Below are 12,293 nucleotides of genomic sequence, written 5' to 3'. Positions count from 1 at the left end.
ATGGCAGAAGAAACTCGACAGAGCATATTGGCTGAGGCCAAGAAAAAGGTAAAAACATACCAGGTCATGGCCCCCCAACCCAGCCACAGATCCCCTCTGACAACAAGACCACTGCCAGAGTCCATACCACTCCTGAGGCACACCGGACTGGGCCTGCTAACCCTGGTGCCTCTGGGCTACCCCCATCAAAGTTTTGTCAGTCAGCCTCACCCCTTCAGCAAGCAGCCCAGTCCCTGCCCTTGCCAAGCACCCCAGGGTGACTTTGGGCGGGTGACTCCTGGGGCTTCCTGCTGCATTACTGGGCCCTCATCTCCTGCTTCCCCAAGCTTGACCTCCCTGGGCTCTTTGGGCTTGCATCTCTTGGGACCTGGGTCCCCCAGCCCCAGGCCCTGCCCTCCTGAGTCATCCCCGGGTGACTTTGGGCTGGTGACTCCTGGGGCTCCCTGCTGCAGACTCTGCCCTCCCATCCTGCTGCCTCAAGGTCGACCTCCCTGGGCTCTTTGCACTGGCGTCTCCAAGGACCTGGGTCCCAACCTTGTGTTTCCCTCCCCCATAGTGGAGTGGTGACTAGGACATTGCGCTGATGTGGTCCCTCCCCCTCACCATGGAGGAGTGGAATGTAGTGATGTCACAGTCTGCCTAGGAACTGTCATTACTGGAAGACTGGCCTTTGATCTTATGACCCAGTCCCCTAAGCGTTCTCACCCCATTTCTGGTTCCTCTGGTCACAGCACAAATTTCCAGCTGAAAGGGGAATGGAGGACTGTGGGACCTAGGAGCAAGAGGTTACAGGCTGCCTCACTCCCTTAACATCGACATTGACGGGGGAAAAGCCTCCACTTCCCCCGTGAGCGCAAAACGTTGACAGTATCTCTGGGTGACAATGAGAGAATTGGTTTGGTTTGGTTTTCTCCCAGGTTTCTACTTTCCGGAGAGAGATTTTAACATTTTGTTCTGAGTTCTCCACCTCGTATTCTAATTCTCCATGGTTCTGGGACCAGACTGCCCTTCAGTCAGTCGTCTCTGAAGTGAGATTTGCTCATCTTCTGTGGAATAGATCTTGGGAAACTGAACTTGACAGTTTGACTCTTCCCCATATTATCTCAACCTGGTGTACCTTGAGTGCCACGGGATAAATATGGGACATCTTTCTGAAGCATCAGTTTCCCTTGATTCTCTTGAGATCAGGAGAAAAAACATTAATGTACTTAGGGATGACAGTCACAGGTTTCCAAGAGTATATCAGACTTCTCTCTGAAATGAGGCTTGGGTTGTCCTCTTTCTGATAAATTCCCAGATTTCACAGAAAGGCTGCCTTCTGCCATGAGGATGCATTGATATAAAAGTTTGAGAGGTACTGGTGCACTTCTTCACACTAACAGACATGTCAGGATGTATGACTAAACCACACGGCACAGAGTTCCTGCCTACTTAATGTTTACTTTTCTACCTCTGCCTCTGGTTTTGGTCCCAGGCAGCTGCTGATTCTTCTCAAAACCCCAGAGCTTGGAGTCAGAAGACTGATTTCAAAGTTCCAGTATCACCTTTTCCTTTCCTTTTTTTTTTTTTCCTAGCCATGATATCAATCCCTCTCAGTCACTAAATGATTGTGACAACACCTTGTACAGTGGTTGGTGTCATTAAATCAGAGGTGTATAAGAGTATTTTGTAAAAACTGTAAAGGAGGATGTGGCTGTAGGAGCTCATGGTTCCATGAGGATTACTGCTCTTCTTTCCCACAGTTAAAAGAATATTGGCAGAGAAACAGCCCTGGTGGTCCAGCAGGAGCGAAGAAGAACAGGAAAACAAATGGCGGTGTCCCTGAGACAGCCACTTCTGGTGGTTGCCACTCACCTGCGGATGTGAGTCTTGGCTGACCAGGCTCCTGCGGGCAGGGGGCACAAGGGGCAGTAGAGGGTAATTGCTAAGATTGTGGATGGACTGTTGGGTCCTGGTTCAGAACTCTGGGTTTGAATCCTGCCTCTCTGTCTGCTAGGGATAGGATTTAGGGTGAGTTGCTTGAGCTCTTTGGGCCTCTCTTAGCACATGTGTATAATAGAGGTGGTGTTATTGTTTGACTTCCATTTGTGAGGTTTAAATGAGATTTGTTAGTGTTTTATGTTAATCTCTAGTACATGGCCTGCTGTAAACACCCAGGACACCAGGATATGGTCATTGCTGTTCGATTTTCCTCATCCCCAGTCTCATGGGGAAGCCAGGACAATGAGAACAGCCACTTGCCATCAGGAGTCACAGAAAGGGCCCCAGGGTGGGATGGTGGGGAGATAAGAACCATGAGAGAAGTTGGCACAAAGGGGTTATGGGACAAAGGGTTCAAGATAGGCAGAAAAGAAAATGTTGCCAGTTGATGGGGAAGAACGGAAGTCAGAGGGCTTAGACACAGAGGGACAGAACATCTCCATGTGCACTCTCATCTCTTGTAGTCAGCAACGGGTATCCTCGGGGACGGCCATACATCATTTGCTCCCCTGAAGGAACTGGAGGTAAGAGGCTCTGGGCGGAGGTGCAGTGACCCCGCAGGGCAGCCCTCCAACCTCCTCCCACAGCGGGGAGTGGGTGCCCCTCTGCCAGCTGAGTCAGCCCCACACACCCCAGCCCTGATTGTTCTCTCTACCTCTCCCCCACTCCTCCTCCACCTCCTCCTCTCTGCATGCGCCTCAGAGCCCGTGCCAAGAACTACCAGCAGCCCTGGACTCGAGGTCCGTCAAAATCAGTCCACTGAAGAAGACCATCAAATCTTTGGTAAGAGTCCAATGGGGTCCCCTGACTCCACGCTGCCAATCCCAGGCTCCAGTTTTCCCTTGGGGCCCTGAAGAAAGAGACTGCGGGCCCCTGGTGCCAAGGACAAATAGGGAGCTGGGGCGCCAAGACCTCACCTGGAGGGACCCCAGAGCATGCAGCATGGCTCTTCTTTTGCTGCCTTCTTTGCTGACTGTCTCCTCTCCACACACCCCTGCTCTAGTCCTTGCTACACACGCCCTGGGGTTGTGGCCTCTCGGGGGAGTGCGAGCCTGACTGGTTGTCAGGGGCTCCGTATTTCTGCTGTGACTCAGTCCCTAATTTGCTCTTTGATTCTGGACAAGCCGCCTCTCCTTTCTGGACTCGTGTTTTCAGAGGAGGTAGTGACTATCAAAGGTGTCTGTTAGCTCTGAGAGTCCGAGATTTAAAGGCCGCCTAGAATGGAAACCTCAGGGCCAAGGGCTCCTGACTGTTCTTTTCTTGCCTATACCTGCTGTGAAGAACCATACCTGGCCGATAAGTGCTCAGTGAATGTTTATTGAATGAACACACTTTTCTAAATGACAAGCCGGCGGAAGAGGGGGCCTTTCTCAAACTCCATCTCTAGAGGTTTATGTTCCTGTCCTCTCAAGAGATTCCAGATTCAGACTTTGAGTTCTGTGGCTGTGGGCGGAAACCAATAAAGACACAAATCCTCTGTCCTTGGGCGCTTGAGGAGAGTTGACCAGATCGTGTTCCCATTATGTCTGAGAACTTTGCCTTTAAAATTCATTCCCCGCCCCTGCCTACCACTTCCTGGCCTGGGGGAATAGAGTTGAGGGAGCCACCCTCCATCACTTTAATTTGACTCTCCCCACAGAAACAACAGAAGAAACAAGTGGAACATCAGCTGAAAGAAGTAACGTGATTTCTTTGTTTGCTCACAACATGACTGCTGGGTTTGGGGGACACTCAGATGTAGAGGCCCCAGTCTCCTCTGCCCCACGCCCAGCCTGGGGAAGAAGGCTCATCCTCCAGATTCCACCCCATCCCCACAGGGTCCCTGATAACCTGGTCCCATGGGTGGGCCTGTCCTGGGGCAGTGGTGGCTTTCTGGGGGCATGTCTCTTGCTGTGCCATCTCTGCCTCCCCCTGGTAAGAGCTCTGTCTTCCTCTTCCTATAGGAAAAGAAAGCAAACATCGTGAAACAGAAAACTGAAAGGGAGCTAGAGGTGAGTGGAGGGTGTGAAGTTTTCTCCTGTCCTCCGGAGAATGTTTCTTTCCTTCTCTTTCAGCACTTGCTTGGCTTTTCTCCCAAAGGTTCAAATCCAGAGCCTGAACATGCAGAAAGGGAAACTAACTATAGACCTGTATCGCACGAAACGCTCTCTCAGATACTTTGAAGGTGGGAATCTGGGCACCCTGTCATCCTTCAACTTGGCACTTTGACAGGTCTTTGGGGGAGTCCTTTGGGCCCCATCTCAACTCTCTCATTACAGAGGAGTCCAGGGATCTGGCTGGCCGCCTGCAATGTTCATTGCAGCATAGAGGAGAGTTAGAGCAGGCTCTGTCTGCTGTCGTCGCCACACAGAAGAAGAAGGCGAACCAGGTGAGTCCGACCACCTGCCCCGTCCCCTGGGAGCCCGGCTTCGCAGATGGAGGAGTGAGCCTAAAGGTCCCTTCTGCAGGATAGAGTGTCCTGCCCAGGAGGCAGCATGGCCATGTCTCGCTGCTTTTGTGTGTAGTTGTTAGAGGCAGCCTGGGGCTGAGTCAGCTGCTGTGGGTGAGTTGGGGGGTGCGATGGGGAGTGAGCACTGGATGCAGAGCTTGGAGGCCAAGTGCCTGCCCTGCCCTTACCTGGCTGCGGTCTTGGCCAAGTTCTAGGTGGAGTATTGGGTACTTGTTCTGTGAAGGTCCAGAAGAGTACCTTTAGTATGTTACCATTTCTGGAGAGACAGGAAACATGTGCGTGTGTGTGTGTGTACATATAAAAACATGTCTGCAACGGTTCATAAAAAAACTCGGGAGAGAACAACAAGGTGGCTGGGAGATACTTCCCTTCTGTACCTTCTGAGTTTTGCACAATGCAAAGGTATCATCATTTCAAAAACTGAGCAAAAGATTATTTTTCCCCTTGCTGTCTGTGCTCCCAACCCCAGCAAGAAAAATGGGCTTAGAGAATCAGATAGACCTGGGTGTTCAAATCCCAGCTCTGCCTAAGTGATGTTAGGCAAGCACTTAACCTCAAATACTCCATGTTTTTTCATCTACACAATAGAGGGAATCATAGTAACTGTCTCCTATGGTGGTTGTGAGGATTAAATGGGATTGCTAGCATGGCATCTGGTGAAGCACTCCAGAAAGGTTCAAACAGTGGTAGTAATAACAGTAGTGACAATAGTAATATTATCTGATCTCTCTGGGTCTCTGTTAGCCAGCTGTAAATTCCATCTTGTTCCCTGTCCCAACTTTACTGAGTTCTTTTAAAAACCAGACCATGGGCTTGATCTTTACTGACCGAGTTGTATATTGAGCCTAGCTCTAGCCCTTTTAAGGGGCACTGTGTGGAATGGCCCAGGCTCCCCAGATTGAAACTTCTCACTCTTCACCATCCAGTCCTCGAGGCACAAGAAAGCATATATGGAGTGGAAGTTAGAGCGGTCCATACAGGAGCAGGCACTGCTGAAAGCACAGCTGACACAGGTGAGGTTTTGCAGAGGGAGGAAGGGAAGGAAGATGACCCCAGGTGGCCAGGAGCAGGTGAGGACCAGTGACAGCCCTTCCTAACTTCTGTGCCCATTCTTGCAGTTGAAGGAGTCGCTAAAGCAAGCCCAGCTAGAGAGAGATGAATATGCTCAACATCTAGAAGGAGAGAGGGCCCGGTGGCAGCAGAGGATGAGGAAAATGTCGCAGGAGGTGAGATCTGATCCTTTAGCCCCCCGACCTTAGATGGGTTACTGGATCTTTCTGGGCATCTGTAACATGGGAATACTACAGCCAGAGGTGGTCATGGGTCTGGGTCTTGCGGAGGTGGGGACAGAGAGGGGGACAGCAGCCACCAGCCACCAGCCCCTCTCTCCAGGTCCCTTTATCCCTGTGCTTTGGGCAGGTTCGCACCCTGAAGGAGGAGAGGCAGCATGATATGCGTCAGGTAGAGAAGCTGGAGAGGCGCTTGTCCACACTCAAAAACCAGATGGGTAAGATGGGGCTGGCGTGACCTGGGAGCAGGCCTGGCATCAGAGGGGGCTGTGGGGGGGCTTAGAATGCCCCGGGGAGGTGGGTGGATGGAAGGGCTTTGAGGCAGAGGGAAAGAGGTCTGTGCCAGGAGACAGCAAGTCTTGTCATCTCCATGAGCCTCAGTGTCCCCATCAGCAAATGGTGCCCATTGTCAGCCAGCCACAGTGCTCTCCATCTGAAAGTGGTTGGAAGATTGGCTACCATCCGGGTGTGAGGAATCATTAGCAGTGAGGCCAAGTGTGGGGAGCCTGAGAGGAGCTGTGCACCAAGAGGAGGGGTTTTTTTGTTGTTGTTTTTTGTTTTGTTTTGTTTTTGTTTTTGAGAATCCAGAGGCCCTTGTTGTCTGCTTCCTTTCTCAGCTGAACCCCTGCCCCCGGAGCCCCCAGCAGTGCCCCCTGAGGAGGAGCTGCAGCACCTGAGGAAGGAACTAGAGCGAGTGTCAGCAGAGCTCCAGGCCCAGGTGGAGAACAATCAACGTGTAAGTCTCCTAAACCAGGGGCAAAAGGAGAGGCTTCGGGAGCAGGAGGAGAGGCTTCAGCAGTTGGCTGAGCCACAGAGTGACTTCGAGGAGCTGGTGCATTGCCCGACCTGGGCAGCCTGCCCTCCTCCCTGGCCCTCCAAGCCTTTGTTTCCCCACCTGTAAAATGGGGCAATGTAGCCCTCATGTGAAATGTTACTTCTAAAGGCACCTGTGAGCCAGAGCCCTGCTCTGGTGGCTGTGGGAGAGAGGGGATGATTTTTCTAACCTGCCTCTACCCTTCCTGGTGCCATGGGAGGCAGACATGAAGTTCTGGGGTCTCCAGCTGCAGTGGGTGGCTGCTGATTGCTTCTCTCTGTCCAGAACAACGAGAACAAGAGCACACTGCAGTTGGAGCAGCAAATAGAGGAGCTACAGGAGAAGCTGGGTGAGGTGAGGGAGACGGTAACCTCCACCCCATCCAAGAAGGGCTGGAAGGCGGGCACCAGCCTCTGGGGATGGGAGGTGCCAGGCCAGATGCAGCTCCAGCCTGGGGGAGGTGACCCCACCACCCTCCAGGGCAGTCCTGAGACTGTTTCTTGCTTCCTACCCTCTGACTTTTAGAGGTGGGTAGCCCTGGGCTTCTCCCAGGTCTGGACATCATCATCCCAGCTAGAGGCATAGAGCCCCCCAATCATAGGGGAAGAGACGGTGGTATAAGAGGCTCCTTATGCCAGGCGTGGTGGCTCATGCCTATAATCCCAGCACTTTGGGAGGCTGAGTCAGGAGAATTACTTGAGGTCGGAGTTCAAGATCAGCCTGGCCAACGTTGTAAAACCTCATCTCTACTAAAATTACAAAAAAAGAAAAGTATCCTGGCATGGTGGCTCATGCCTGTAATCCCACCTACTCAGGAGGCTGAGGCCCGAGAATCACTTGAGCTCAGGAGGTGGAGGTTGCACTGAGCTGAGATTGCACCACTGCACTCCAGCCTGGGCCACAGAGTGACACTGTGTCGCAAAATAAAACAAAAAGGCTCATTAGATTAAAACTCGATTCCAGCCTCGGTTCCACTGGTCACCATTCAAGTACTTTGCATCTCTAAGTCTCTGTTTCTTTAATTTCAAAAGGAAGTTAGCATTTTCCTTACAGAGGTGCTGAGGATTAAGTGAGATAATACATGGAAAGCACTAGGCCTGTAGCACACTTAGCAGATGGCAGCTGGCTCCCACTACTTTTCTACCAGTCTGTGTCCTACAGTTTAAATGGTGAGAAGAGGATATGAGATTTGAGGCTGACGAAGGAGGCATGTTGTTCTAGGAAAGGGAGCCAGTCACCTAGGCCTGGAGCAAGGGGCGAGGGTCCTGGGCAGGCGACAGAGCCCCACAGTGCCCTCACTACCCTACTGATGGGCCCAGAATTTGGAAGCCAGCAGCCACATGCCCTCACACCCAGGGTCTTCCTGCAGGTGGAGTTGAGCCAAAAGGCTCAGAGTCTGCAGCAGCAGCCAGACCATTACCTGGGTCACCTGCAGCAGTCCTTGGCCACCTATCAGCAGCAGGTGGCCGCCTATCAGCAGCTGACCTCTGAGAAGGAGGCGCTGCACAGGCAGTTACTGCAGCAGACCCAGCTAATGAACCAGCTGCAGCAGCAGGAAGCTTGGGGCAAAGCGATGGCCGAGATGGCCCGCCAAAAGTTACAGGAGATCCAGGGGAGGGACCTGCTGAGGATGGGACCGTGAGGGGGACGACCTGGCAAACTCCGTGCCTTTTCACTCCTTCCTGGCCCCTTAGGAGCACCTGGAGGCTGCCAGCCAGCAGAATCAGCAGCTGCAGGACCAACTGAACCTCATGGCTCTCCCTGGGGAAGGTACAGGAGACCGCTCAGAGGAAGAGGAGAGAGCCCCAGGAGGAAGGGGGGACTGTGAGCAGCCTAGGATTGAGGAGTTGGAAGAGACCTTTAGAACCGCTGGTCATTATGCTGACTGGGTGCCTGCACTAAGTTCGGCATCAATATGGTGACCTCCTGGGAGCGGGGGGCCACCAAGTTGCCTAAGGATGGCTGAACTGGCCCAGGTCAGAAAGGGAGCAGGTCAGAACTCCCACACCGACTGGTAGTGGGACTGTGCCTGGGGAGTATAGCAAGATCTTGGGTCTTAAAAATAAAAATAAAGAACAGCGGCTCATTCCTCTCTGGGGAGGGGCTGGCTCAGGGTTACCCAGTGAGGGTGGAGGCAGAGTTGGGCCCACAGTACCTGCCTTGTTGGGTTGTCTGAGGAGCCCTCTGGCCACCCCCCACAGGAGATGGAGGCGGACATCTGGACAGTGAGGAGGAGGGACCTCGGCCCATGCCGAGCGTCCCAGAGGACCTGGAGAGCTGGGAGGCCATGGTGAGCCTGACTGCCCCTGCACCCATTTTGCCACCTTCCTCTGTGGTCCCTCCAAGACCCCTTTATTCTCTTAGTTTCCCTGCCTTCTGATTTCTCTGCACCCTCACCCCTTCTAGGAGCCAGGGGTCAGACCCCATTTCCTCTGTGAGCAACAGGTGCACTCTCTGAGGCCCCAAGGGAAGGGGCTGCGCTCCACCTCTCTGCCCCATTTCTTCTGTGTATGCCCCTATAAGAATGCTCACCTCTTGCCCTCAGGTGCCATTTTTCAACTCCGCTGGAGCCAGTGCCCAGGAGGAGCAGGCACAGTTACGGGAGCAGGAGACAGAGCAGAGGGTGTGCTGCCAGCGCCTGGCTCACACAGTGGCCTCGGCCGAGGAGGAGCTGGAGGCAGCCGTCCCAGCCCCAGGGACTGGGGGCGAGTCTGTGATTGGGGAGACCCAGCCGGGCCTGTGGGAAGTCATGGAGAAGCTGGAGGTGAGTGAGTGTGGCATGGGCCAAGAAGGGCAGGGGTGGGACAGGCCGCTACCGAGATGTGACCCCATTATTTTGGCTCCAGAGCGGCCTTATGGACCTCCTGGAGGAGCAGACAGACCTGAGAGAGCGTGTGGAGAAACTACAAGTTCAATTCATCCAGTACTGGAGAGAAAGATGCCATCAGTGAGTGGGAGGTCAGGGCATGGCAGGGGGAGCTGCAGGGCCCTCAGAGGGGCCCCAGCGTCTGAGCCCTGTCTTCCCACAGGAAAATTCGTCACCTTATAAATGAACCAGGAGGCAATGTCAAAGATGCAGCGCGGGGAGGAGGACATCATCAGGCTGGCCCAGGACTGGGAGGAGATGAAGGTAGCGTGTGCAACATCTCTGCGGGGGTGGGGGTGCGGTGGGGTGGGCATGAGAGTGGGCGCCGGCAGCGGCGTGACAGCTGAGCACCCCTCCCTCCAGGTAAAGCTGCTGGCGCCTCAGGAGATGCTGTTGGGGCTTGCAGTGACTACAGTGAGGGGCACAGCAAACTCCTGGCCTCTTCCCAGAACCCTGCTGATGAGCCCGGTCCAGGAGCCCCAGTCCCCCAGGAGCTTGGGGCTGCCCACAAGCATGGTGGTGAGTAGAGCCCTCAGGCGGGGTGGGCAGGCAGGAGCAGGGGGCGCTGGCGCTGCACTCAGATCCCCGCCTTCAACTCTCCAAAGATCTTCATGAGATGAGCCTCACCGACAGCGAGGAGCCAGCGCAAGGAGAGGACACGGAGGGTTCTCCCCACAACAACCCTACTGCACAGCCCATCGTGCAGGAGCACCAGGAGAACCAGGAGCACCCAGGCTTCGGCAGCAAACGCCCTGTGCCATTCTTTTGCTGGGCTTGGCTGCCGAGAAGAAGGAGATAAACATCACAATCATCAAAGAGCTGGTCAAGACATTTTAAAAATAGAGTTATGGGGTGAATCTCCTACACAATCCATTTACTTCATTTGAATGTTAGAGCCACTCATGATTATTTGTGTTTCTAATTTATAGTTTAAGTTTATTTGTAAAAAGTTAAGAGATTGGGTCTCTGTGGGTTTCACTGAGGTTCACTCTGGCATCCTTTAGCATTTTTCTTTTTTAATTTCATAATTGTAGGTCATTAGCATGCATATCGAGTTTGCCGTTACATGGTGGGAGTTCAAACACACAAAGACCCACTGTTTGCACAAAACTGTTCTCGCTGGTTTGGAATAGGCTGCCATGCTTTTTTAATGTTGTTGCAGCGTGTATATTCATTATAGAATTCAGATAAAATTTGCTTATGTTCGGCCGGGCACGGTGGCTCACGCCTGTAATCCCAGCACTTTGGGAGGCCGAGACGGATGGATCACAAGGTCAGGAGATCGAGACCATGGTGAAACCCCGTCTCTACTAAAAATACAAAAAAAAAAAAAATTAGCCGGGCGCGGTGGCGGGCGCCTGTAGTCCCAGCCACTCAGGAGGCTGAGGCAGGAGAATGGCGTGAACCCGGGAGGCGGAGCTTGCAGTGAGCCGAGATCACGCCACTGCACTCCAGCCTGGGTGACAGAGCAAGACTCCGTCTCAAAAAAAAAAAAAAAAAAAAAAAAAAAAAAAAAATTTGCTTATGTTCTGCTATTGTTTAATATAGTCTTAATCACAGTGAGCCCTTCATTAGCTCAGTATGTGGTTTACCTCCAAGTGTGCACTGTTGATTACTTTGTAATATGCCACTATGAGTACTGACATTAGAGTTGTTTAAAGGCCGAGAACTGGAAACAGCCTTTCCCCCATTTTCTGTGTACTGGTGATGGGAGTAATAACGTTCTGGGGGAGCTTTTTAAATCTCACACAAGAGGACAGTGGCCTGCTCCGGCAGGTGTGTGCAGGACAGAGTGTGTTTCCTTTGTTCCGGTGCCAGGAATGAGCGCTGTACTATGGTAGTTCCCTTAGGATTTGTGTGTGCTCTGGGCTCATGAAGATATTGCATCATGAGCTGCAGCAGTTGTACTCTTTTTCCATGACCTAAAAAGGGATTATTTCTGAGGAATGAAACGTTCGCATCGTTGACTGGATGTGGAAAACCTTTCCTAGCTTAGAGCATTGGTATCTGGAATACATTTTAAAGTCAGAGTTCATGTTAACCTGTTTTAATCACATGACTACATGTCCCAGTTCACAAAAGGGCACTGGCTGGCATTCTTAATGTATTTAGTAAAGATCATAAGAAATCCTTTACGAGTTTAAATGTCCCAGGAACAGGCATACAGGCTCTAGTCAAGAATGAATTAGAGTGAAGGGAGTCTGTGTGACACCTGGCTTTCCTCTCTGTAGCTTCTTTGAGGCTTGAAGATTGATTTTACCATCTAGACCTCTCTGGCTAATATCTATTCTTCAAACACCTTGGTTACTCTGACATAGGAATTTCTTTTCCTTGAATGGAAAACACTTTCAAAAATAATAACAAGCATTATCATAAACTAATATATGTGAGAGCACTTCGTTGAAACAGAAAGGAGTTTTAGTAGACAGTGTTACACTATCTTTGACAATCAAGGAGAACTTTATGCAACTTAAAATGTTTACAAACTGCAGTGCAATCTACTCTTTGTGAATGTCAGTGTAGTATCAGGAAACGAATCTATACAATCACAGAGTTATATTTCCTCACAAACTTCTTTACGAAGAGTGAAATATGTTTTTGTACCTCTCAGTTTCAGTTAGGGATATATTTTGTGCAATATTTATGTGATTGTCCCTATGCATGAGGAATGAATGAATTTCAGTCACACGTTGCCTAAATCATAACTTGATGATGATTGGAAAGAATCAACAGTTAAAACTTCATGAAGTTCTAATGTCTGTGTCCAAAACACATCACAGTATTAGGATGTAGGGAGATATGTATGTGTGCTCCCTGCGGTGGGGATTTCCAGTTACTAGACCACTCCATTTTTAGCATTTGGCATCCTCATGATACTTTTATAAATATGACGTT

The 12,293-nt window shown here is 51.5% G+C and overlaps 2 protein-coding genes and 2 pseudogenes across 3 annotated transcripts; all 4 read left to right on the top strand.

Annotated features, from left to right (window-relative positions):
- On the top strand, positions 1–643 carry LOC115897562 (annotated as a pseudogene).
- A 35-nt stretch (positions 644–678) lies between these two features.
- On the top strand, positions 679–3,667 carry LOC115897561 (golgin subfamily A member 8S-like). Its single transcript, XM_030930818.1, has 5 exons — positions 679–765; positions 1,743–1,862; positions 2,445–2,504; positions 2,683–2,763; positions 3,620–3,667. The coding sequence occupies exons 1-5, from the start codon at positions 679–681 to the stop codon at positions 3,665–3,667; spliced, it is 396 nt and encodes a 131-aa protein (XP_030786678.1).
- Positions 3,668–3,981: 314 nt separating this feature from the next.
- On the top strand, positions 3,982–10,694 carry GOLGA8A (golgin A8 family member A). 2 transcript variants are annotated; one of them, XM_030930142.1, is made up of 14 exons: positions 3,982–4,144; positions 4,239–4,348; positions 5,356–5,442; positions 5,548–5,655; positions 5,849–5,936; positions 6,336–6,454; positions 6,818–6,886; positions 8,227–8,302; positions 8,734–8,822; positions 9,078–9,296; positions 9,379–9,479; positions 9,562–9,662; positions 9,762–9,917; positions 10,004–10,694. In XM_030930142.1, exons 1-14 carry the CDS (start codon positions 4,012–4,014, stop codon positions 10,195–10,197), a joined length of 1,650 nt encoding a protein of 549 aa, XP_030786002.1. In that variant the 5' UTR covers positions 3,982–4,011; the 3' UTR covers positions 10,198–10,694. The 2 variants fall into 2 exon arrangements, with proteins under 2 accessions (XP_030786002.1, XP_030786003.1); XM_030930143.1 differs by lacking the exon at positions 6,818–6,886.
- Positions 7,401–8,175, top strand: LOC115897467 (annotated as a pseudogene).
- Positions 10,695–12,293: the final 1,599 nt, after the last annotated feature.

The sequence above is a fragment of the Rhinopithecus roxellana genome, chromosome 5, assembly GCF_007565055.1.
Source record: "Rhinopithecus roxellana isolate Shanxi Qingling chromosome 5, ASM756505v1, whole genome shotgun sequence".
Classification (NCBI taxonomy): domain Eukaryota; kingdom Metazoa; phylum Chordata; class Mammalia; order Primates; family Cercopithecidae; genus Rhinopithecus; species Rhinopithecus roxellana.
Note: the sequence above shows the minus strand (reverse complement) of the source record. Positions and strands in the feature narration are given on the sequence as shown.